At 38.9% G+C, this 26,479-nt stretch overlaps 1 protein-coding gene across 1 annotated transcript in view; it reads left to right on the forward strand.

Moving 5' to 3' along the window:
* The window catches only part of mre11a (MRE11 homolog A, double strand break repair nuclease), a 131,083-nt gene that overhangs the window by 10,612 nt on the left and 93,992 nt on the right, over nt 1-26,479 (forward strand). Inside the window, exons 6-7 of the mRNA XM_036556092.1 lie at nt 16,336-16,477; nt 24,617-24,731. Coding sequence (XP_036411985.1) covers nt 16,336-16,477; nt 24,617-24,731 — 257 coding nt within the window. The remainder of the gene's footprint in view (nt 1-16,335; nt 16,478-24,616; nt 24,732-26,479) is intronic.

The following is a 26,479-nucleotide window of genomic DNA, read 5'->3' on the forward strand; positions in this document are numbered from 1 at the left end:
TTGTCTTTGGCTCCTATGCTTTTTATAAGAAAAGCATGTTTCTGTCAGGTACAATCCTAATGAAGATGTTTCTTCAAGGGTTCTTTTTTAAAAAAAAATGTTCTGTATTGAACCATAAACACTCAAGGTGCTCTTTGCATGATCATAGTGTTCTTTGTAAAATTGTATTGTAAAATGGTCCTTCAGACTGATGGAGAATGTGCTGTAGATGGTTCTGTGTAGATCTTTTTTGAAAAGGGTTTTATATAGCACTAAAAAGGGTTCTGCTATTGTTATGATGTCAAGCTTATAACAATAGAAGAACCTCTTTGAGTGCTTTATAGAACCATTTTCAAAAGGTTTCTGTGTAGAACCATCTACAGCACATTTATGCACATTTCCATCAATCTAAAAAACAATTCACAATACAAAGAACACTTTGATCATGCTAAGGGCTCCTTGAGTGTTCATGGTTCTATATAGAACAATTTTCTTTACTAAAAAACTCTTGAAGAACTATCTTTTTTAAGAGAGTAGAAGAAAATGAGACTTTTTGTACTTTTTGTGATTATTCCAACATATTTTACTGAAAAAATGGTCTTCTAAGACTTTATTTTGACGTAATATGCCAGTATTTGTTTTAACATTTGGCACTACTTTGTCTATTCCAATTTTTCAGATGTCACAAAAAATATTGTGACGCATTGTGAAAACTTCTTAGAATATTGTGATATAACTTTTTTTCCATATCACCCACCTCTAATTGTAACACCGTGTATCCTGAAAACTTCAAATATCATGTGATTATTTTTTCTGTATTGCCCATCTCTCTATTAAACCAAAAACAACTTTTGACTGCAGTTTTAGTTTAAGACAAGCCAAGTGAAGTTTATTTATGTAGCACCTTTCATGCACTGCTGTCACTGAAAGTGCTTTAAAATTGGAAAAAAAAATACACAGTCAGAAACTACAGAGTTGTTTTAAAAAGTAAATAAGAATAGAAATGAAAAAAATAATTAAAAGAGAAAATCATTAAAATAAAAATCAGATTAGAAATCAAATTAAGATAAAAAGAAAAAAAGTGAAGTTACTCACGTGCTGATCTTTTGCCATTTTCTGTCATGAAATTGTTTTCTCTAGTTATTCACGCATAGCAGTCACAGGTCAGCTTGGTTTTGCAGATCTCACAGGAAAACATCTTCTCTAGAACTTTGCTTTCTGAAGCACAATGTACACAGAGGGGCAGGTTGCGTTATGACAAATCCAGTCAAGCTTTGGCTTCTGTGCTTTGCTTTTATTAAAAACATTACCTCAGTAGTTCTTAATAAGAATAAAAAATGTTGTTTAATGGTTTTTGCATGACAAACATATTGTCACTGTCAGAACAAAATCTTAAATCTCCAAAAAAGTACCTAATCTGAATTTCTTAAATTTCAATGTAATTTAATGTAACATTGTCATTCTGGATTGTTTCCGATTCGTCATGAGATTTTGGTACAATGTAAAGAACAGTTGATATTGTCAAATTGCGTTAAAAAACACACACACACACAAAACACTCGACCACTGGTGAAGGGCTAGTCGTGGCTGGCTCTGTTGTGAAGTTTTTGAGGATTTAAATAGAACACCAATTACAAAAAAGTTGGTATGCTGTGTAAAATGTAAATAAATATAAATTAAAACAGAACGCAATGATTTGCAAATCTCACAGACCCATAATTTATTCACAGTAGAACATATCAGAACTGATCACACATCAGATGTTGAAAATGAGACATTTTACTATTTCATGAAAAATATTAACTAATTTAGAACTTAATGGCAGATGTTCTATTGTGAGTAAAATATGAGATTTGCAAATGATGGCATTCTGTTACATTTTACACAGAGTCCCAACTTTTTGGAATTGGGGTTGTAAGTAGAACTTACTTAGGATGTGGTGTTCTGATATCCTGCGATACAGAGATTTGCTGTGGAAACCTGCACTGACTGTTTGGAGCTTGATATTTTAGCACTGCTTGTGATCTTTTAAGGGGAGGTTTGCTTCTGGCTTTGCTTGTGATCTTGTGATAAGGGGAGGTTTTCTTCTGAGGGAATCTGATTTCATCTGGGTTTTATTAAGCCCCATGTTGTCTTCTTCATCTTTGTTTGATGATCCTCTGCAGGAGGGACATTTCGGCATATTGACAAATGGGGTAAAATCCCAGGACTTTGTGTTTTGTGAGAAGACGTTTTTTGGACGTGCCATGTGTTTGTGTTCAGGATTTAAGCCCTAAACTAACATGTCATGTTATTCTGTAGGTCAGCATTGTGTCCTTCAGCCTCATTGGTTTCACAGGATTCATGATTTTGTATCTTTTAAGCAAAGACAGTTTAACAAAAAACAACACCTTTTAATTCTACAATCCCATTTCCAAAAAAGTTGCGAAACAACAAAAACAAAATGCAATGATATGCAGATCATTTAAACCCTATATTTCATTAAAAATAGTACAAAGACAACATTTTAAATGTTGGAGCTGAGAAATTTTATTGTTTTTTTGAAAAACTATTCAAAGAAGAAACCATATATAAACAGGATCCAGAAACGCTGCCACCTTCTCTGGGCCCGAGCTGATTTAAAACGAACTGAGGGGAAGTGGAAAAGTGTTCTGTGGTCCAACAAATCAACATTTGAAATTTTTTTTGGAAATCATGGACGCTGTGTCCTCCGGGCTAAAAACCACTCAGCTTGTTATCAGTGCACAGTTCAAAAGCCAGTATTTATGATGGCATGGTGGTGCATTAGTGTGCATGTCATGGGTGATGTGCACATCTATGAAGGCACAATTAAAATATTTATATTTAATATGTTGACAGTTATTGTTGGTTTAGCTGTGTAATAATGAATATAATGAATGAATAATGAAAATAATGAATCTGCTCAAAGTGCAGAGTTTGCCCAAAACAGCAAAAAAGTAGGTTTAGTTCTGGGACAACATCATGGACATATGAGACACATTAACTTGTTTCAAGAGTAATGATAAGAGAAGGAACTGCTGACGATCCAAAGTTTACCGCCTCATCTGTCAAGCATGGTGGAGGTAGTTTTATGGTATGGGCATGTATGGTTGCCAATTAAACTGGTTCCCTTGAATTTTTAAGGCAAAAAGTAGAATGTTCTGCAATGGCCAAGTCAGTCACCTGAGCTCAATGCAGTCTAGCATTTTACTTATTGAAGGTAAAAATGAAGGTAAAACGACCCAAGAACAAGCAGGAACTGAAGACCACTGCAGTAAAGGTCTGGTAGAGAAGAAACCCAGTATCTAGTGATGTCATATGTTAACTGCAAATGATTTGCATCCAAGTATCAAAAATTTAATGTGTGATTATTTTAGTCTGACTAATTGTGTTTGGGACCCCAAAATCTGTCTCTAAATACTCTGAAATTAAAGCCTGCACTTTAAGCTCACATTCACTTTTAAACATACTGTAGTAAGCGACTTTGTAAGTGACCAGTGTTTTGTATCTGAGTCGTTGTGCTCAGTTAGAACTTGATTTTTCAGAGAAAAAATTGCAACCTTTAGTGATGTCATGGTGTCCAATATTGTGATAAAGATATTTTCCAACCCTAGACAGCAGAGAAAGGCTTACAGGTAACCACAGGTCTTGCATGTGTGGAGGGATTTGAAATATGAATTTTGAATAATAGCTGAAGTAGATGGCAGCCATCTGAAGCAGAATGACATTTCTCAGCTGGTCGTGTTCAGCCATGTCAGTACGCACTCACGAAGCGTCCTTTTGTGACATATCGAGAGCATGATGTGAGCCGCGATAACAAAACAAATTATTACACCCTCAATATTCTCATGTGGTGTAGATGATTCTCATGTGGTAAGATGATCAGAGTGTCCATTTGCTTGTATGAGAAAAATCTGTTTTTTCTGTTTTTAACATTCAGCATCTGCACTGAAAAAAGTGATGCACTCTCTTCATTTCCATATAAACAAAATATATCACATTAACAAGGTTTTATCTTTCAGTTTTGTGTTTTTTGGCATAATATATGTGATATATTTTATTCATGTGCAAACAAATGCACGCATTTCAATCATGCAAACGCACTGCATCACTTTTTTCAGTGTTTTCCAGCCACTACTTTTATGCAAATTTTGAAGATGTACATTAAAAAAAGTCAGAAATTTGAAAAAAGATGCCAAAAACAAGTTTTTATGGAAAGTTGGTTTATTGATAAAGGAGAAATGTGAAAAACAGCTTGCAGGGTCCACCGGCTGGTCTGTCGAGTAGGGTATCGCTGCAGCTTAGGAGACGCCGAGCTCTCTCAGGCTGTGTGCACTTAGCGCTAGCGTATGCTGTCTCGATTGCCTTTTCACCTGGAAAAAGGTATTAAATTTACATTTTTCACATTTGAAAATAAAAAAGCCTACCAGCAATAAGAGTTTGGTCTAGCAAGAGACTTTATCCCAGTTTATCATTATCAGTTTTTTTACTAACGTTAATAGCATCCCATTAGCTACTTAGCTAACCAATTGCATTTGTTCCTGATTTAACTTACATACGTTGATGTTAATGTTTGCCACTACCTAAAGTACCAACAAAATAATATAACATGCTATATTTAGCACAATAACACAATAGAACACATTGTATCTTACAAGTATTGCATACATAAAAGTAACCTGGCCTGCTAACAGGCTATAGCTAACAGGCTCACTAGGCCCTTTCAGAAATAACCAGTTACTGAAGCGGTCAGATTTAGTATATATTTGGACATCAGTTGTCTGTGTGTTGGCCACAGCAGCTATGAATTGCTAGGTCAACCACAGCTTGACGCTGGTGATGCTAACGAAATTAGCATTTATGCTAGCAGTGTTAATTGCTTGAAGAGAGGCTAAGTTTTGATTCAACATTGCTGTTTGTGACTGACACACAATTGGATCAGAGTTTTGAATTTGTATTTACTATGTACTGATTTGCTACGTGAACTACACTCTTTAAAAAGATGGTTCTTCAGGGGTTCTTTAGTAAAGAAAATTGTCCTATATAGAACCATGAACACGCAAAGAAGCCTTTGTATAATTCAAGCGTTCTTTGCATTGTGAAAGGGGTCTTCAGACTGATGGATTATGTGCTGTAGGTGGTTCTATATAGAATCTTTTTGAAAAAGGTTCTGTACAGCACCAGAAAGGTTTTTTTTTGGTACCATATAGAACTGTTTTTGAGTGTAGTGAGCAAATCCAAGAGTGAGTACGTGTGCATTTTCACTGCTCCTGAGAACGCCGTATCCTGAGAACGTGATGTCCCCAAGGCTGCAACAGTGGACAATCGGGTCTGACTGGTGTCCTTGATCTGTTAGGGCTACATATATGCAAAACTGCTTTGCCGAGAGATAATAATTATTTATTATAAATTATATTATAGTTTATTATTTATTGTATTTCTTGATTACACAGTTTTCTTCTCAGTATAGTCATGTCCAGTTTCACCTACTGCCTTGGTGTCTTCCGTCACATAATGCTACTAAACCACAAAGTTAGCTAGCATGTCTCCCTCCAAGTCACATGACGTGCCACCCAGTTGTATTAGACAATACTCATAGTTGGCTTTGACGATACTCGTAGTCGGTGAACAGCCGTAGGTCAAAATACAGAAAAGACAAAATACAGAAAAGGACAAACATAACAAAGAGGTGATCAGGCGACCAAGATCCAAAAAGGGAAACGCCAAAAAGTCAAATTCAGAAAGTCCAGGAACACGGTCAAGTGTTCCTGGACACAGTAAGACAAAATAGCAAACAGGAAATGGTCAGTACCTTCACTAGGAGTAGTAATACCCCACAAAGAATCTAGTCTAAAGCCCGGGCTTATAAAGTATTTGTTCATACTTACTCTCGCCCACTGCTCTCATTCTGTGTCAAAATGATGTTAAAAATGCATTCAGCTGAATTACGTTGTCATTTTCATAGACTGTTATCTGTCAGTCGTCCCATTAGAGCAGAGCCAACAGCACATTCAGTGCAAGGCAAGTGAATTCATTAATTTTTATTAAGGTAAGCGATGGAATTTCCGAAGGTCTTGAATGCATTTTCAGTGACTGTTGATGATTTTGTGAACTATGTGATTACGCCTCTCTAAATCTCCCGCTGTGTTTTGTTGTCAAACAAAAATGTGCCACAAGGCCTTCTTCATGTCCATATGTGACTTAACGTTTAGAACTCAACAGCAAAACAGATACACCCCTCCCTCCAGTGCTCCTTCAGAAGCTCCGCCTCCCAAATTCATTGACGCGGATTGCCGAGTTGAACAACGCTTTTGGCCATTAAAACCCTTCACAAGCGTTGTACAGATACCATGACATAACATTACAGTGACCAGTGATACAGCAAGTAATGTAGGTTGTGAGTTAACAAACTGTTGCTACAGCTGCTGCTGTGAAGCTAACCAGTTGCTATCACAAACATTAGCAAGCGACAAAATCAAACAAAACAAAACCTACTGGTTCTGTGAAACAGCCAAGATAAGTTGATGTTATCACCTGTCCAGCAGGAGCAGCCTCCTCATCCCTTTTTCATGCATTTCAACTCTCAGTGAAGCTGAAGTCAGCTTATTTTTTGCCAGCTTCTTCTTTGAATTTTTTCATCTTACCTAAAAATGTGCAGCAGTTAAGACTACATTCAGGCATCTCAGCTTCTTGTTGGAATTGTCCAGTCCCACCTTAAAAGGTGCGGCAGTTAAGACTACATTTAGGCGCCTCAGCTTCTTGTTGGAATTGTCCTCGTTCCACCTTAAAAGGTGCATCAGTTAAGAGTGCATTCTGGCACCTCAGCTTCTTGTTCAAATTTCCCCGTTCCACCTTAAGTGTGTGCGTTCAATGCAGTGTGGGGAGTCACTGCCTGGGGAGGGCAAAACAAAATGTGGGGTAGACCGATGTTTTCACAAGGCGGGACTAACATGCACATGTGGCCGGACCGGCTATGAAAACAAAACACAGAGAAGCTCAGATACACACACACACACACACACACACACACACACACACACACACACACACACACAAAAGATGGTGTGGCTTTATTCTCTGCTAAGAACGCTGTTACACCACTATGTCTTTATATGGAAAATAGATGTTTGCTGCTACATTAGCAAATGTTGTTTATATAACATCTAACTGGTCTATCATTTCTCTCGCAGTGCATCAGGACACATTAGTGTTCCCACTGCAAAGGTTTAGTGGTCATATGTGTCCCTGTCCATCTTCAAAGGTGGTTTGAGTAATCAGATTGCAGTGCATCTTTGAGATGCGCTAGATCCAGGTCAAAGTCAAAACGGCCATTACATACAAGTTGTTTGTTTTTTAGTGTCAGCAAATGAGCAGTAAACATATTTAAGACAAAATTACACAGAAGCCTCCAACACTAAATATAATATCAAATCTGTCCATATTTAATTTGTCCACTCTTTCGTTCTATACTTTGAGAAGAACAGTTCATTGGAAACAACCATTATGCTCCTAGTGGTTGAAGGTAAAAGAGGAAGAAGATGACGAGTAACAAGACGAGTGGAAACAGTCAGAAAAATCATGAACCAGCCATTCAGAAGCATCAAAACCCAAACAGAAGACAGGGTGTTCTGGAGAAACTCTATCCATATGGCCGGCCGGAGTCGGAAATGACTTGACTTAATAATAATGTCATTATTTTTATGCACCTGCTGCCACCTACTGCACTCCTTCCTCCTCCATCCTTCCAATTATAAAAACAGCCAGCTGCGGAAAAGTATTATTAGCAGGAGTGTGGGGATGCCTGCTGTGCAGATTCCAGCTGATGCCATGTAGGGACTTCCTCTTCCGTTCTTTCAGTCTTAAATCCAACCAGTTACAGCTGTGTGCTTCCAACAAACGCTGATTTTATTACCCAGTCACACATTAGCTGCCTCACAAATTTCTCTCTCACATGCATCTAAAATGGCTACAGGAGATATTTCTGAAGACGTTAGATATAAAAAGAGCCATGTGAATAACGAGGGAGAAAGTTAAAGGAAAATAAGTGAAAATACAGGTGATTCCAAAATTGAAGTCCAAAAAAATGTTAAATTAGTTAAGAAATTAGTAACAACCATGCAAGACCCAGTAGACCACCAAAACTGCTCAAATATCAAAATGACTCAGAATGCAAACCCCTAATCCTGAATGTCCATTAAGTTAAAGTTATTCATCTTTCAGAAGATATTTGTGAGCATATTAGATATGAGGTAATTTTCCTGCATAAGGAGGGAGAAAGTCAAAGAAAAAAAAATGGAGGGTGGTCTTTGACCTTTGCACAGTACTGTGTGTTAAAGGTGTTAATACTGTATGGCAGGTGTGAATAGGGCCTTAGTTTGATCACATTTTAATGATATAGACAACGTCATATAATACCACGTAAAACTAAATTGAACTAAATCTACAAAATGAGAATTTAACCCTTGACTATGACACTGGTAAAATATAAATGGAGCGATTCAGAGCTTCTTGTATGTGGTTTATAATAATTCTAAGAGATTCCTTTATAATGATTTTTGTTCTTTAAACAAAATATTCAGGGTTAGTGATGCACCGATACCAGTTTTTTCAGACTGAGTACGAGTAGGAGTACATATTTTTTATTACTCGCCAATACTGAGTCTGATAATCATTAAAGTCTAACTGATTTATTTGATGCATTAGTTAGCTATGCTGCATTATTTATCTTGGTAGCTCTGCAGAAGAGAAGGGCAGGCAGAAAAGCGCTTCTGTACAGCTGTAAGTAAAGTATGTTTCATAGTTTTGATCCTCATTTGTCTCTTAACAGTAGGCTCTGCAGCACAGCGACAGCAGGAATTACATCCGAGGCTAACGCATCCGATGAGCTCACATTTCAAGTTTTATGTCTTGTTGAGTAATTTAGTTGGCTGCTTGAGCTGTAGCTAAATGTCTTGTAAAGCCAGACAGATGCTGCGATTTTATGAATCTTGATCATCACACTGCTCCGTCGTGGTGACGTGAGCGCATCCTCTCAGTTGGCCGCTTGTGAGTGTTCCGAGGGAGTTCCCTGAGAAATCCAATTGAAATATAGTCTTGCTAAATTGATATTTATGTAAGTAATGCTTGTAATAATCAGAACATCAACACAGTATGCATCATTAATATTTACCCAAATGTTAATAAGGTTAAATTGGAAAGATTAAGATTTAGGTCAGTGATTACCACTTGCAGTCAACATCAGTCATTTCGTTTTGTTATCATCAGTTTTCCCGCTTGAATTTTAAATTTTGTAAACAGTTGTGTTTAAATATAGGAGCTTTTGCCGCTGGCGTTCCTTGTCACACAGGAACGTTTGAAAAGAGAAACCGATGTTTCATACCTTGAGCTGCAGACGATGAATCACCACCAGCTGCCTCCTGAGTGGTAGATGCATCGCATTGGCCGGATTTATTTGCCCAACTTTTCAACCACATGCCTCTGCCAGACCTGATGTGCTGGACCCATCATGCACTGCGGAACTGATGCTTTCCACTGAAAACGAATGGGATACGTTGTGGTGTGCTGACAGGGTAAACGCAGTGTAAGATTTCTACATTAGCTCTACAAACAGCACTAAGTTTCAAAATCGCACATTGTATTCCTGGTGGGAATCTGCCAAGGGGGAACGTTTTAAGTGATCGACAGCTCTCTGTCCGACGGTCAGGGTGTCGCTAACACTGAATGAAAGGATGTCCCATACAGGCCTTAAATAAAAATACAGAGTGATATATTTTATGTTCAATAGTATTATCATAGTAGGGTGTGTTTATCATTATTTTATTTTATTTTAATTTTTTTTAATGAAATACTATATCAGGGAGAGTCTCTGAGCTACCTGGCAGTTTCTCTTGTTGATGGGGGTGGTTGTTGGGGACAGGGAACATTGGTTAATATTATTTTTCCCTGCCTGCTGATGGACGGTGATAGAAACAAATTCTAATCCAGAAGTCATTATATTTTAATGGAAGATTACAGGAAAACAAGAAATCACATGAAATAATGAATGATGCCTAATATAACCAGGGACATGAACATAACGAGGTAAAAAATCTGTTTTGAATTTGAGCTGGTAAAATAGTTGTATGTGAGTAGGACTGAAAGATTAATTGCGTTCATAACATGATTGCAAATAAAAAGAGTCCTTGTTTCAAAATTGCAAGAGCCACAAGTTTTATTATAATCTTATAGTCTGTTATGAACAATGTTGAGATATTACAAGTTTTAAAGAAAGGAAATTTAACCTTAATTAAAAGCAACCAAACATTCATATGCTGTGACATCACAACCACAGTTAACTGGCAGGCTGTTGTGCTGTTTAACTTAGATATTGTGTTAACACTAACTTAGATATTGTCTTAAGCCTTCAAGTCTCAAGCCAGAAAAAGCATATGCTGGTCTTCTTAGTCCAAAAAAGACCCATACCTCAATATATAGAAAACAATCACAATTAAAATCATAATAGCAGTATTGGTCAGAAAAATTGCAATTATTATTAACATTTTTCCAGAATTGTTCAGCCCTAGTCAGTAGCCTCAGATGGAAAGTTCTTCTGGGAGTTTTCAAAGCACTCACCTGCAGTTACTTCCAATATTGCATCACGGTGACCAAGATTGTGATAAAAGTTAATATTTAAAAAGCTTTCCAGCCCTAGAAAGCAAAGGGAGAGAGGGCTTAGAGAGAGAAACAAAGCAGCAGGGCTTTTTGAAGATTTTCAGTCTTTCTTGGAACGTGATTGTGTTTTGAGCAGTTTCAGAAGCGGACCTGAACTGTTTTTCTAGAAGAACAAATCTGCTGTCAGGTTTGAAGCCTCCCTTAGGCTTTCACAAAAGAAAAAAGACCAGCAAATGTTTAATCAGGCCTTATTTTTTTCTTTCTTCTAAGGTCGGCTGTTTGCTCATTAGCACTGACTCTTCAAATGACAGCCGTGTTATAGATACCAGCTTTGTGAAACTAATGATGCGCAGTTTCTCAGGTTAGTGTGGGTCAAGCATTTTATATTTAAGTTCTATTGGCCAGTTTTCTGGCTGCCGTCCAGCGGAATTTAGAGCAAAATCAATTTCAGTGTCCATCTTTTTCTGTCAGTGGAGCTTTGTTAGATGACTTTTCTGTAAAATTGGACGCCATAATTTTGGACTGTGTCTCTCCTAAATAAAAAAATAAATAAATGTCCTTCTTTACCTTTCATTTCACTTTCAGTTCGTGATTTTTCATAACAGATCTGATGTTAAAATCTGGCAGGTGATAAACGTTCTGCTGGTATTATTTGTGGTGACGGCAAGGCTTTTTCACAATAACTGTCTTTCCGCTGAGCAGTGGTTGCTAAGTAATGACAGCTTTCAGCTAACCATTAGTATGCTTCTACTGTAGAACAAAAAACTGAAAATGGCCTGAAACGAACAGAATACAATTCAGCAAACAAGATGGGCAGCAAATAAAATGCTGGAACAAAATGAATAATCTGCCCTGTATTAAGGATTGAAAAAGCTAAGATTGCAACATGTTTGTGACATTTTTATAACAGCGCAGCAAAGTTTTTTTTTATTGGACATTATGAATATTGTATATTTGACTTGCCTCAATTTCTCATGAATGATCAAACCTGCATTTCTTCACTCCTGCAAAGACAGCAAACAAAATTACAATCAAATGTATGAAAAAAAACATCTGGTGTTACATTTTGTTTAACCTAATAGTTTGGAAACACAGACCACTGGGCATCAGTCATTAAGGCACCATTTAAGTTCTACACCACCAATTTCTATGTTTCTATATATAAACAACTGAAATCTGTAATCTGTAGTGTGAATACGAACGTCAGAAGGGAAAGAATCAACGTAAGTCAACTTACAAGTCAGAGTAATATTACAGGATTTTATTACGGAAGGTTGCAAACTGTCAGGTAGGGCTGAACGATATAGGGAAAATATCTAATTGCGATTTTTTTCTGATCAGTATTGCGATTAACATGCAGGAATTTTAAATAAATTAATATCCAGGCTTTAATTCTCCAGGCCCAAGAAGACCAGAATATGAAAAGAATTTCACATTTTGATTCATCTGACCAGAGAACAGTTTTCCATTTTGCCTCCATTTTAAATGGGCTTTGGCCCAGAGAAGACGGCGGCATTTCTAGATTATGTTGACATATGGCGTCTTCTTTGCGTGATACAGCTTTAACTTACATTTGTGGATTACACGGCGAACTGCCTTCGCAGTTCTCAGTGTTGCTGAGCCCATGCTGTAATTTCCAGTACATAATCATGCCTGTTTTTAATGCAGTGCTGCCTGAGGGCCCAAAGGTCACGAGCATCCAATATTGACCATTGGTCTTGTCCCTTGCGTACAGGGATTTCTCCAGATTCTCTGAATCTTTTGATGATATTTTGTACTGTATTTGGTGGGATATACAAAGTCTTCGCAATTTTACGTTGAGGAACATTTTTCTGAAATTGTTCCACAGTTTTTAGATGTAGTTTTTTGCACTTTGCCTCTGAGAGACTTTGGCTCTCTGCTCTTTTTATACCCAGTCATGTGAGTTAGTTGCAAATTGCTCCTCCAACTGTTTTTATTAGTACCACTTACTTTTCCAGCCTTTTGCTGCCCCTGTCCCAACTTTTTTGAGATGCATTGCTGCCATCAAGTTCTAAATGAGTTAATGTTTTTCATGAAATGGTAAAATGTCTCACTTTCAACATCTGATATATGTTCTATGTTCTTTTGTCAATAAAATACAGGTCTTAGAGATTTGCAAATCATTGCATTGTTTTTGTGTGTGTGTATGAATCATTCAACTCTACTGTCAGGACTTATTTGGCCTGAGATGACAAAGACTGACCAAACTTTTTGGCATGAGATGAATTTATCTCACTGCATGCTAACTTAGCATGAAACACGAGTTTGGATGACTTTTAGTCAGACCCTTAGTGGCAATGACAGAGACTCCATTCTCCTTGTTATAAGTCAGTGTGGCATCAAAAGTATGTTGAGTTACTTTAATATGAGTTCCGTTAAAGAATGTCAATAAAGCAGTTAATGTAAAAAGACATATCAGTTAAAACTGTATAGGAAGCAGCTGAAGTTCAGTGTTTGAGTGCTTCACTGTTCCGCAGCTGCTCAAACAGCAGGACATCAAGCCGCCAAGTGTTTTAATCAATGTTTCTTATTACCATCACAATAATTTATTTAGTGTTAGATTTTAACACTTCTTTGTAGACCTATTTATTCTTTTTTTGCCAAATTTTCAGAGCTGTTGTTTCATGTCTAAATTTAAACAAATCTGGAGTCGGCTTCTTATTTGACAGCTTTGTGTTCAGTTTTTTTACGGTCCACTTAAAATGGTGTAACAGTTACATTCTAGGACCTGTTTAGCCACCTGAAAGTAACTGCTGTTCCTTTTAAGGTGGAACAGAAAATTTAGAAGAGAAAGAAAAAGCAACTTCTGCTTCATAAAACTTTCCAAATCATTTATTTTGTGCTGTGTGTCCCACACACTTCTGCCTCTGATCGTCAGACACTGCTTGAATTTGGAAAATATTATAGTCAATCCTGCTTCAGTACTGGATGGTCTATGGTTTGTATGGTTTGGAAGGAGCTGACTGAGTGTGGCGTCTTCTCAGGTGGGAGAAGAGGAAAGTAATTACTCTGGTCTTCACGTTAGGTTAACTCTAACCCCATTCCTTTATGCCCACTGGTTCAGATACAACAGACTAGGCAGTGGGAGATGAGTGCTGTGTTTTCATTTTAATTCAAAGACATGACTGAAACCTGCATGGTTTAGCCATTCAGCAAAGTGAAATAGCGTTAGGGATTAATGGTTATGTACCGGATCATCGAAACTGAACCTGAGGAAGGATTTCGTCCTGTATACTGAATGTACTGGTGTGCTGCATCCTAAAGAGTCAAGGACACCTTCGCTGTGTAAACACTTTTTCATTACGCCATATGTAAAGCACACTGGTCTCGTGCAGAGTAGAGCTGGTGATGGTGTTTAGAGCAGGAAGATTGGCATGTCTCTCCAGAGACACATTGACTGTGGTGTTTCTACAGCGGTGTGTGCAGATTCAGGTCAGGTTCAGGCTTCAGTTTCATGCCTGCAGTCCTCCAGTGTATGGCTATGAATAAGAAGCCAACTTCAGCCTCTCTTAAGTGGCTGATGTCGGCTTGTTCATGCGGCTGGTGAACACTGACGCAGGTTGAGCTACTGAATTTACCTACATGCGTTTTACCACTATTTAGCAAATAGCTCTCCTGGTATAGAGGACAGTGCTAATGAGAGAGTGGGGATGTCACCATGACGACCAGTGCAGCTGTAGCTCGTTTCACAAAGCTGGGTCGTTCACTGTTACATACACGGACAGTAGCTGAAGATTATAGTTTTGTTTTACTGTAAACTGTATTTACTGCTGTCAAACTGCCAACTGGTGAGTGTGAATAAAAAAGAAAGAAAAAAAAAATGAAAGAAAAAAAAGAAGTTGGGTTGAACTGATTGTACTCTAAATTTATGTATGTATGTATATTTAATAATAATTATAATAAGCTAGATGCTCAGAATATTGAGTAAAAGGCAGAAAATTACTTTTTGGTCTAGTTTATAATATCTACATCTACGCTATATAAGTAATTAAGATTAAGTGACCCTTATTAGTCCCACAACGGGGAAATTTCATCTCCGCATTTAACCCATCCGTGCAGTAAAACACCACATACACACTAGGCTGGGTTAGGTGCCTTGCTCAAGGGCACTTCAGTCACGCACTGTCGGCTTAGGGGATTGAACCAGCGGCCTTCCGGTCACAGGGCTGGTTCCCTAACCTCCAGCCCACGACTGCCCCACAAAATTGTAGATTGTTGAATATACAATAAAATGAATTCTTAGCACAAGTGATTCCAAACCTGCGAATGGTGGTATACAGTACTGTGCAAAAGTCAGAGACCCTCATTTATTAAATTCACAGCTTCTGTTTCTGTTCATGAGAGATGCAAACGAATCTGCTTTGAAAGTCATGATAGTTTTTAAGTTTAGTCTTAAACTTTGGTTGCCTTTTATCCCGCTCACAATCTAAATAATCCCAAACACATTCCATAATGTTGAGGTCTGGACTCTGGGATGGTCAGCCCACTGTTCCGAGAACACCAGCAGCTTCTTTGTTTGATTTGCAAATGTTCTTCTTTGTTGTCTGTTTCCTTTCCTCAGTCAGGGCTTCTTGACATCTGCACAGCTTCTTCACAGCTGAGTTGTCTTCAGTGGAGAGATGGAGACCCATAGATGTTGATATTTTAATGAAAATAATTGTGATTACTGAGTAATTTTGACTGAAAACTTGTAATTCATATGTACTGAAAAAACTGAATATGTCTTAAGATCAATAACAGAACAACTGGTCTAGATATTAAGGGGTTGTTCAAATTTATCTTATTTGCTCTAATTTGAAAAGAGAATTTTTTTCATCTAAAAAGCAACACATTGTTTACCTATATGAGTGGACTAAATAAACTTTATTACTTTGTTATTCAATTGCAGTAATAAATAATAATTTGCTTTCAGTTATTCAGTAACATTAATCAAGAATAATGTACTTTCAGTTATTCATTAACATAAAAAAGAATAATGTATCTTCAGTTATAAAAGTAACATCAATAAAGAATATTGTACTTTCAGTTATTCAATAACATCAGTTTCCCGTTAACATGAAAATCACATCACTGCAGGGTGTAGATGAAAATAAGGTGCAGCGCACTAGTGTCTAGTGAGAGTAGCAGTAGCCGCATTTTCCAACCACTGAGTGTATTCATCATATATTATCATATCTACACTCAGTGGTTCATCTCCTCACCAATTGTGGCCACGTTACATTTTGTTTTGAGTTGAACCGTCCAGCAGACCCTGTCCAGTGTGGTCTGCTGAATTACTGATATTGCTGCTTTAACGCTGTGTGTTTAGCTTGCAAATGAAGCTTCAGACTTGATATACTGAAGTGATGGATTCACTCCATGGCAGCAGCTGGAAATAACATTGGTTTTATCAAGAGTGCCATAATGGAAATTGCCGTTTAGGAGTGGTATGTGAATGAGCAGCAGTCATGGAGTCATAGCAACAGCCCTCCAGGCAGCTGGGCTTTAGGATGGAGCTGTGGAGGGGTTAAAGGGTCAATCCAGGAAAATGCATTAACAGTGTAAAAAATAGTGGCATTAATCATGTACCTTCTTAACTTATTGTTTTTATTATTAGTAGTAGTTTAATCAGTATTGGTATTATTGTTATAATATTTGTGTGTGTTTGTGTGTGTGTGTTTGTGTGTGTGTGTGTGTTCACTGCAGGCTGATGGTCTCTGTGCTCTGGACCTGTTGAGCTGTGCTGGTTTGGTGAATCATTTTGGCCGCAGCCGTTCAGTGGAAAAGCTGGAGATCAGTCCGATTCTTCTGCAGAAAGGAAGCACCAAGATCGCTATGTATGGCATTGGTGAGTCATCAGCTATCACTATCACTAATCACAGACTTTATCATAGCAACTTACGGTGTGCGAGCAGCTGAACTTTAGTCTGCAGTACTAAAGATGGTTTGAAGTGTCAGACAAGGAAAATGAGTCAATGACATAAAAAAATTATTACCATTAATAATTAAATTGTTTTTTTGTTCATTAGAGATATTACATTTAGGGATGTCCTGAATGTGCTGGAGCAGGTATCACCTTAAATGAGCCCTGTCTAGTTCAAATCCTTTATTCCATTCAATTCCATTTAATTTGCTCCACACCCAGTGATGTTGACATCTGGACCCTGGGGTGGTCAGTCCATTGTTCTGAGAACACCAGCAGCTTCTTTATTTGATTTGCAAATGTTCTGTTTTGTATATATCCTTTCTCAGCAGCGGCTTCTTGACACCTATGTGTCCTTTCAGACCCACAGCAGCATTCCAAAATTTAGAGGCGTTAATAATTTATCGTGCTAATCAGGGTTCGCAAGGATCCTTAACAAGTATTAACTGCTGGGTCTGATCCACTCGCACCAGCGCAACACACACTAAGATGCCCCCACCACGTCAGTGTCACTGCAGTGCTGAGAATGATCTACCACCCAAATAATACCTGCTCTGTGGTGATCCTAACCATTGAAGAACAGGGCAACAAAGTATGCAGAGAAACAGATGGACTACAGTCTGTAACTGTAGAACTACAAAGTGCACCTATATAGTAAGTGGAGCTGATAAAATGGACAATGAGCGTAGAAACAAGGAGGTGGTTTTAATGTTGTTGATTGGTGCGTATGATTTCATTGAAAGGAAATGACACATAGCACAGCTTCGAAAACGTGTACGCCAAACCTGACACCATTCACCACTAATTCAGTGTCTGCATATCACTAACTCAGTAAGTCATATGTTTAGGCATGACCGTCTAATTTATCACCTGCTGCACTCATCGCTCTCCCAAGTAATGAGTTGCTCTTTTGTCACATCCCAGATGGGCAATTGGACACCTTTGATGTACATAGTGTTTGAAGATGTGCTGTGTCTCATTCCATATTAATGAAATGGTGCATATAGAGGAATTGTTTTTTGCAGAAGTGGAAGACTACGCTGACCTTTAATCTTTACTGTAGCAACTCGTGAAAATCATCAGGACTCAAAATAACAAAGTATGAGTCATTGACACACATTATACTGCACTGGTCTCTCTCCTGTCTTTCTCTCTCTTTCTTTCTCAGTCTCTCACTCAGGTAAAGGCGAAATCCACCAATTTCCACAAATTTCTCCATAGTTTAATGGTTGAGATGTAAACAGGGTCATTCAGAGTGGATGGATGTGAAATGGTTCATTGTAGAGAAACTTACCGACTCAGATTTCTTTACAGTGGTGGCGATAGGAACCAGACGTCACGGTGTCTGTAACACAAATATAGCCGTTTTATTTACTATCCAGAACCACCATTACAGGTGTCTTCTGAATTTTATATGTAACGTTGCTGACGGTGAAAGATTAGTACATTTTTTAAAATTAGCTTTCTAGACTGTTTTACCTTACAACGCCCTGCATGCACCTCTCTGCCATGAATGGATTTTAAAAAGTACATTTTGGGCCAAGACCTGGGCCCAGTCCCATTTTACCCCTTGCCCCCTATCACTTAGCCCTGCACCTCCGTTTTGCATGTCCACATTTATGGGTAGGGTGTCCTGATTGTTGTTGAGATAGAGGGGTAGGGCGAAGTGTTAGGGCTACATGGCCCTCCAAACTGAGGTTTTTCAGAGGCTCACTCCAAACAGAGAGATATGAAGAAAAAAAGAAAAAACGGCGAATTTCCTGTTCCACCTTAAATGGTGCAGCAGTTACGTTCTGGCACCTCAGGCATCAGAACTGCTGCATTTAAGGTGGACTGGGAAAATTCGAACAAGAAGTTGGCGAATAGCTGATTTCCGCTTCATATCACTGAAGAATTAGGGGTGGGTGATAATAAATAATTGCCCCCCTCTTTGAAGGCATATGATGCCCTAAATGTAACTAAAGCCCAGCAGTGAGGAGCTGAACTTTACCCTCCTCTGCTGTCACTGCAGACTGGCAGGGTCGCCTACAGAGCAGCGCTGGTAGCTGTTAATGAAGTGATGCTCTTTTTATTTGAGGGTCCCATTTTGTAGGGGAAATGAAACCCAAGAGGCAAGGTGACACTCAAAAATAAGGGGTAGAGGTGAAAATAAGAAATGGGATTGGGCCCTTATCTCAGAACTAAGGCTGCATGATGAATTGTATTCTTGTTGTTGTCGCAAAGTGTTTTAGTAAGATGCTGTGCCACCACAAGCCTCCAAAACGTCTTCAGTGACCATTTTCCTAGATTGTATAAGACTCTAGAACTCTACTGGGATGGAACACCACACTTCTTAAAGATATTTCCTCGGTGCCCAAGGCTCATCGATGTGTGAGGTCAGCGAAGGCTGTCCTGTTTGGTATGAACTAACAGAAGAGCTACTGTGTCACAAGTCACAGACAAATGTAATGATTGGTTGGTTACAGGAATGTATGACACAGTGCATCACACCCTGCTGCAGTCAGAGTGCCCATGTTAACCCCTGTCCACTGCCAAAAGGACCTACAAAAGGACACATGAGTGCCAGAACTGGACCTTAGAGCAATGCAAGAAGGCTGCCTAGTCTGATGAGTCCTGTTTTCTGTTGCATCACATGGTCGGCCTCAGAGAGGGAGAGAGAGAGAGAGACACGATACTTTACAAACACTCTCATTTTCACACACCTCACACCTGCACATCTTTTGTTGTTTTTCTCTTGAGTGACAGGCTTTCAGAAGCTCTTTCAAAGAGCAACTTTTAAAAACCTTATTTTTCTGTTTGTCGCCCATTTCTCACTTTTCTTTTTAGATATTGAAAGCATCCATGCTCTCTCTCTCTCTCTCTCTCTCTCTCTCTCTGTCTCTCTCTGTCTCTTTTTTGCCTTTAACATGCTTGGGGGAGAAAAGTCCTGAATCACGTCAGGTTATAAAGGAGAGAGAGATGAACAGAATACTTTCATCCATCCCAGAGGAAATACAGACCCTTCTTTCCACCCATAGTGGCAGCTTTTAAAGTGATATTTTGACCCCCCCCCACCTCTTTTATCCCAAATGCGGTAGATCAGCAGACATCCCTGGTGTCTGAATTTTTCCCCCTTATTTTTGCACTGGAGCTGGAAGGCTAGTGTAGCTACCTAGTAAGGGAAGCTTATCCTTCACCAAATAGCATGATGATAACTAAATTTCAAAATCTTCAGTGTGAATGTTGAATTGTTATCTTTAGTAGACTGGCTTATGTGTTTTCTGATACTGTATGGTATCTGGACAGAGGTATGGGCAGTGGTAAACAGGCTTGAGCAGATTGACAGGGGCATCTATCATGATGGCTATTAAGATAAACGATTTAATTGTCAAAAATCAGTTTTTAAGGGGCTTTAATATGCGCAGAGGGATATCATATGTGTCTCAGAAGCTATTTCTTTTCTTTTAATGTGTAGTCCATGGCCTATAGCAGTGTTTATACGATATCAGGCTTCACAGTGTCCAGTAGCAGTGCAAGACCTTTAAGCATATAGCAAAAAATCCAAAATTACACTATTGTGTAGTTCTTTAGTAAAGACATTGGTTCTATATAGAACTATGAACACTCAAAGAACCCTTTGCATGATTAAAGGGTTCTTTGTACTGTAAAAGGGCTCTGCAGATTGATGGATGTGTTATGTATGGTTCTATATAGTACCTTTTTGAAAAGGATTCTATATATTCTATATATTCTATATATTGGTTCTTCTAGTATTATAAGCTTGACCTCCTAAGAATAGACAAACCCTTTTTGGTACTATATAGAACCATCTACAGCACATTCTCCATCAATCTGAATCCATGCAAAGAACTGTTTAATCGTGCGCTCAGTTAAAGTTAAATGTCTCTTTAGTATTTATCTTTTTTATTTTGATGTCATCGTTTTATATGATTTTAAATAAATACTCATCATTTCCTCTACTGCTGTTAAACATTTTCACCTGCCTGTAAAGTATCTACCCCCTCTTTCAGTTGGTATGTGATTGGTTCCTAGGTGCCTCACGGTTGTAAAAATATGCCACTTTGAAATCGGATGAATCTTTTTGAGAGTAGTCATCATATTTCAAGCGTTTTTACACGCTAAGACTTCAGGATAGAGTGCTGTTTGGGCTGTACATCTACAAGGTTTGTAATTGTTGGTTTGGTGTAATAGTTACGTTAATCACTTTCGACGCAAGAGAGAGCATATTTCAGTCCCAGTGCAGAGATCGCTGCTTGTTGGGTTTCTAAGGCTGCATCCCTGCAAAAAATACAGTTTATCTCACAGCCCTACAGTTGTCATGCTTGCAGCCTGAAATCACACTCAGACTCGAGTGGCTCTCGCTTGCCTGCCACTTGCATGCACCCCCTCAATACTGATGGCCAGCGATGGCTGAAGAGCGCAGAGAGATGATGGTGTATTGAACATTATCTCACAAGTCCATCATGCAGTGTCAGAAACCACGTAAACATGCCATAGACCTCTGAAGTCGTGCCGTCATTCTGGGGTCTCTTGTTATGAACTCAAGGTCTAAGCCGATGTCTTTGTCGGGGAAATGAAAGGCATTTTTTGAAGATTGCTGCTGTCACACCCTGTGGTTAACAAAAATGTTCCATTCCAGCGATAGGTTTTGCTGTACGTGCGCTGGATCCTCTGAATTGCAAGGTCGTTTAGCAGTGAAAATACGAGCAGTGCTACAAATCCTGTACAGAGATCTTACATATGGCATTTTTGAGTTTGATATATGCAAAAGTCATAGCACATAACATACTGTCGCTGTTCAAAGAAAACATGTATCTCCACTTTTGTCAATTTTTATTTTTTCTACATCGTTTCAACAGACCAGCTGTCCTTTTTACATTATGTGAAAATTTCAAGATGAGTGGTCCAGTAGAAACGCTCTAAAATCACTTGGAATAGAATCTCATTGCGTACTATTTTTATTTACATTCTGCACAGCGTCCCAACTTTTTTGGAAATGGGGTTGTACATTGAAAGGTGAGTGTTTTTGCCCTCTCCTAAAGGTACTATTTTGGAGATACTTCTTTTTTTCTTTGGGCAGCAACGATAAATATAAATAAATAAATAAATATATATATATATGTTAAGTGTCATGATTTTTGCACAGACCATATTTTATGTATTGTTTTTTCACCTCAAGTAAACAGTAATTATGCATTAAAATATGCAGTTATCTGTAGAGGATTTGTATTTATTTTCACTTTCACAAAATAAACAAAACAAGTCATTTGACCAGGGGTGCCCAAACTTTATATATATATATATATATATATATATATATGTATAGTGCTGAAGTTTAATAATAAAGTAAAAGTCAGAAAGTAAAAGACTTTCATGTGATGTCAGTTGCGACAGTGTTAGTTTGCTTGTAGCATGCATGTTGCATTATTTGGAACCTAAAGCTTTGGGACTTGACTCACACCTAGCAGGGGGCCCCGAGATTGTCATTTAGAGGAGCAACAGCCAAAAACCTCAGCAGGATCTAACAAATGCTCATGTTTGCAGACTAAATCAATTACCTCTGACAAGCACATAACCATGTTTGAGTTTCACTGTTGATCTGCTGCTGCTCTAACTGTTTGAACGCGTCTGGGCTGACCAGCACGGGGGAGCTGGACATTACCAGAATTTTATTGTGTTCAGTGCCATTTAAATGATTTGTTAAGTGTTAGACTTTGACACTTTCTTCTTTAGTACAACTTCCAGCCTTTTCCAGCTGATCTCAGAGGTTGATTTTAATTTCAGGTTCATTTACACTTGAGGCATGTTTGTGATGATGTAGGCTTGTAGTAGCACAATGCTAACAGGTTGACTGCAGGTTGTAATATTAGCTACATTAGCCTTAAATAAGTTAGACACTGAAAGTGTGTTGATCTAATGATTTTGTGGTAAACTGTGAATTTCATTGTTCACTGAGCTCTTTTATTGTTGGAAAAGAATAATAAACAGAACCCATGACTGCTCAGAGAAAATGACTGAAGCTGAAGAAGGGATGTTATTACTCCTTCATGCACCCATGCTGCTGGTGCAATTACTGCCTCATTATTTGTGCGTCCACTGTGTTCTGACCTCACGGCACAGTGTGAGAGAGACAGAGGGGAAGATGGAGAGGGAAGAGCATGAGTGGGAGAGGGAGAGAGGCAGAAAGGGAGAGCAATAGAGAAAAGAGAGGGACAAAGAAAGGAAAGAGATACTTTTCACTGGTTAAATGATGATGGAAAAACCCGGTTCCAGTTCCTGTGCCACTGGCCTCCGCTGTGCCTGGTAGGATAGATTGGAGATGTCCTTATCCCATGTCACAATGTCCTTATTGAGAAACATACCACAGGCCTCACAGAGACACGAAGGGAGGGAGATTCGTCATGAACTGGTCCTGGAAGGGGGGGCAGAGACGTCTGCTCTGCCAAAGCTGGTGGAAAAAAAAATCTGCATGGTATTGGGCCGGTACTAGTATCGGTATCAGTGCATCCCTAGTGAAAATAAGTGATGAGAACAAGGTGGTCATGTTGTTTTATTGATCTTTTTTTTTTTTGTTGGATCTGTGCTGAGTGCTAAAACTTTAATCGCCAGCGAGGCAGGCCTTGGAATATTTTGGTCAGGGCAACATATGCACTTTTGAAATATTTGTTATTATTCAGATTGACATACATATGACCTTTTTCAGATGGAAAAGGTAAATGGAAAATTGAAGCGTTATTATCGATGATGTGGAATAATTGTCTCAGCCATAATTATAATATATATCATAATTATATTCTTGCCAAAATGCCCCCCTAAGAAAGAAAGAAGAGGAGGATGAGAAAGAGTGTGTGTGTGTGTGTGTGTGTGTAATAATGTTATCCTGAGCTGTGTGTTACTGTGTGCTGGACAGGCTTGTTTTCATTCCTCTGCTGGCATCAGGAGCTCTGGCCTTTATTCTACTCTATAAAACCTCAGCGGTCAGTTTGAAGACTCCGCTGTGGTCGGTGCAGTCCAGCTGTGACAAGCTTTAGAAAACTCCGAGCAGAAGCCTCGAGCCTTCTGTGGTGCCATATGTGAGTTGTCTGTTGCTGAGCGCTCGAAGCACCATTAATATCCCATAATACTCCCTTTGAAGGAGTCTTTGTCCTGTATTATACAGCAGTTTTGTTCTCTTATTATTATTTGTCCTGAGTGAGTGTGGCTGTGGGAGAGAGTGGGAGCAGAGTGGGTTAATGATGTTATGGAGATTTATTGATTTATTTATTTCTATGAACTGTGGATTTGCTATATGTGAAGTCGTCATCTGAAGTTGCCCACTTTGTTTTTAAGGCAACAGACATAAAGGAATGGCCAGCATTTTGTTAGCCTTAGCTTAACGTGGACGCAGAGTGACTGCTGTGCTTCCTTTGGTATCGTCAGAGGAGACTTAGCCAGCTGCTGAAGTGATGTTGAGGTCTCAAACAAACCGTGGACCAATATGTTCCAGATTACAGCTTCCATCTTTGAGAAAGAGGAGAAAATCAAGCCGTTGGAGGCACCAGTGTGTGGGACGCACATTCTGCTTATATATTATTCAAACTTTAAGCATTTACAGAAGCAGTCGGATGCAGTGTGGACTCGAGAGAGGATTGCTTGCACTTCACCTGGCTTCACTGTTGCATCTGGTATGAAGGCTGGTTGCTGTAGCTGTTTTGCTCTTGCGTTACTGTTTGCTGTCCAGTGTCGACCAGATGGAGTCATGGTTCCTCTCAAAGTTTCTTCCTCTTAGGGAGTTTTTCCTCGACATTGTCGCCATTGGGGCCTCGGACCTGGATTTCTCTGTAAAGCTGCTGTGTGATAAAGCCTGTTGTAAAAGCGCTATATAAGTAAACCTTGACTTGACTTCATTTTTAGGTGTGTTGAGTAATCTTGGTGAAGTGCAGATTACAGTTCTACCAGCTGGAGTGTTTATAAATGTCCATTCATATACAAATGAGCCACGTTTGTCTGAAATCTTTGCCGTTTAGCTACTATCTAGGCGAGATTGTTGATGGGAGTTTTTAACAGTTCTTTTTGTTTTTTCAGGTTCTATCCCAGATGAAAGGCTGTACCGGATGTTTGTAAACAAGCAGGTGACCATGCTCCGTCCCCGTGAGGATGAAGAAAGCTGGTTCAATATGTTCGTCATCCATCAAAACAGGTACATCTCCTCATTCATCTGTCTGTCTTCTTTTTCTGCCTTTCTTTTGCTTGCTGTTTCTTTCTTTTATTTTTCTTTCCTTTCTGGTCCTTTTCCTTCTTTTTCTGCATTACATTGCATTCTGTTGCACTGCGTTGCATTGCATCGTGTCCCTTTTCTAGTTTTTCTTTCCTTACCTTTCCATTCCTTTTTTTTCTGCCTTCAACGTGCCTTTTCTTTTTTTCCTTTCCATACCTTTTCTTGCTTGAGGTGCATTGAAATGTGTGCACTGAATGTCTGCACTTGTTTTCCAGTCCACAGTGGCCAGTGTGCTGTTCTTCACTGTTGTGTGCTGGAGCGGAAACATGGGGGGAAAAAAGTATCTGACAAAACTGAAAAAAATCTTCTCGGGAAAGCAGAGTCGTGAGCCGAAGTGTGGACTTTCCAGAGTCCCTCACAGAGAGAGAGATGAGGGATAAATTGGACTCCAATTTGCCAATTTCATGCCTCTGTTGCAAAGCACACTGGCATAGCTCAGACACTTTTAGTCAACAGTTAGTTTATGAGTCCAAAGTGCAATACTGGATGTTATAAACACTGTTTTTACAGACAGCCTTTGCATGTCATCGTAACCAAATCACCTGCTTTGAATACGGTGTATAAATCATTACGCCACATTTTTAGATGTAAAACACTTTGTGGTCCTGGCTTTTAACTAGCTCACTTAAATATTCACTCACATTTACCGGAGTTCTCCGGTGCCATGAGAGGGTGATGTTATTCCGGTAACTTAAACTTTATTTATTTTTCTGCAGGGTAGGCTCTCCAAACTGCATTCACATGAATTAAATGGATTTTCTAGCTGAGCCAGCCGTTCAGACATTTCGGTGGAAATCGCCTGATGTGAGCCCATCAAATATAGCTACATGGTGCCTTCAGTTCGGTTCAGTTCATTTGCTGAACTGCAAATCTCACCGTAAATCGTGGAAGGTGATTTAAGGTTAGCTTAATCCGTCCACAAAGCAAGCATTAGCTTCATCTGACTCAGTGGAAGCCAAGTTTACTGTCACTGTCCAGATTTGGACAATAAACATGGTCGCAATTTGGACAGATGGGTGAGTGTTATCGTTCCAGTCTAACAGTAGTGCCCTCTGTGCTGGTAACACTGGCTGCGTTTACATGCAAAGATTTTTGCCAAACTGATGGAATAAATTCCGATTATAGATGAAGACTGAGGTGTTTATTCTCACTCTACTCAACAGTCTGGAAAGTCTCTGTTTACATGCACATTACAAGTAATCTAATCCAAAATTGCACGCATGTGTGGAGTACCATTTAGGGTAAACGTTACCATGACAACGAGTGTCACGTGAGTCCAGTCAGAGTGAGAATTGTGTTTTTTTTAAGTGCTTTAAAATGATGTCAGACTCAGGAAAACGCACTTCACATATACCTATTAAAGAAGGACGAGAGGAAGACGTCACGTTCTGACAAACATAAGATGGACACCCATCCCACCGTTTCCTCTGCAGACTCCTGCAATGAACGTTAAACTTTCGGTATGACGCCCAGAACATAGTTAAACTTTCCGATTAAGAATGTAATCAGATACAGCCGTTTACACGACTATTATTCTTCTGTTTAACGGATTATTTACAGGTTTACCCACCTCGTTCAGTCAGATACCTGATCCAAACTCCAAGATCTTATCAGCGAGAACATAAGATGTGTTGCGCACAAGGAAGGCACAGCCAAAGTTAATTCAGCTG

Source organism: Colossoma macropomum, unplaced genomic scaffold (genome assembly GCF_904425465.1).
Source record: "Colossoma macropomum unplaced genomic scaffold, Colossoma_macropomum, whole genome shotgun sequence".
Taxonomy (NCBI): Eukaryota; Metazoa; Chordata; class Actinopteri; order Characiformes; family Serrasalmidae; genus Colossoma; species Colossoma macropomum.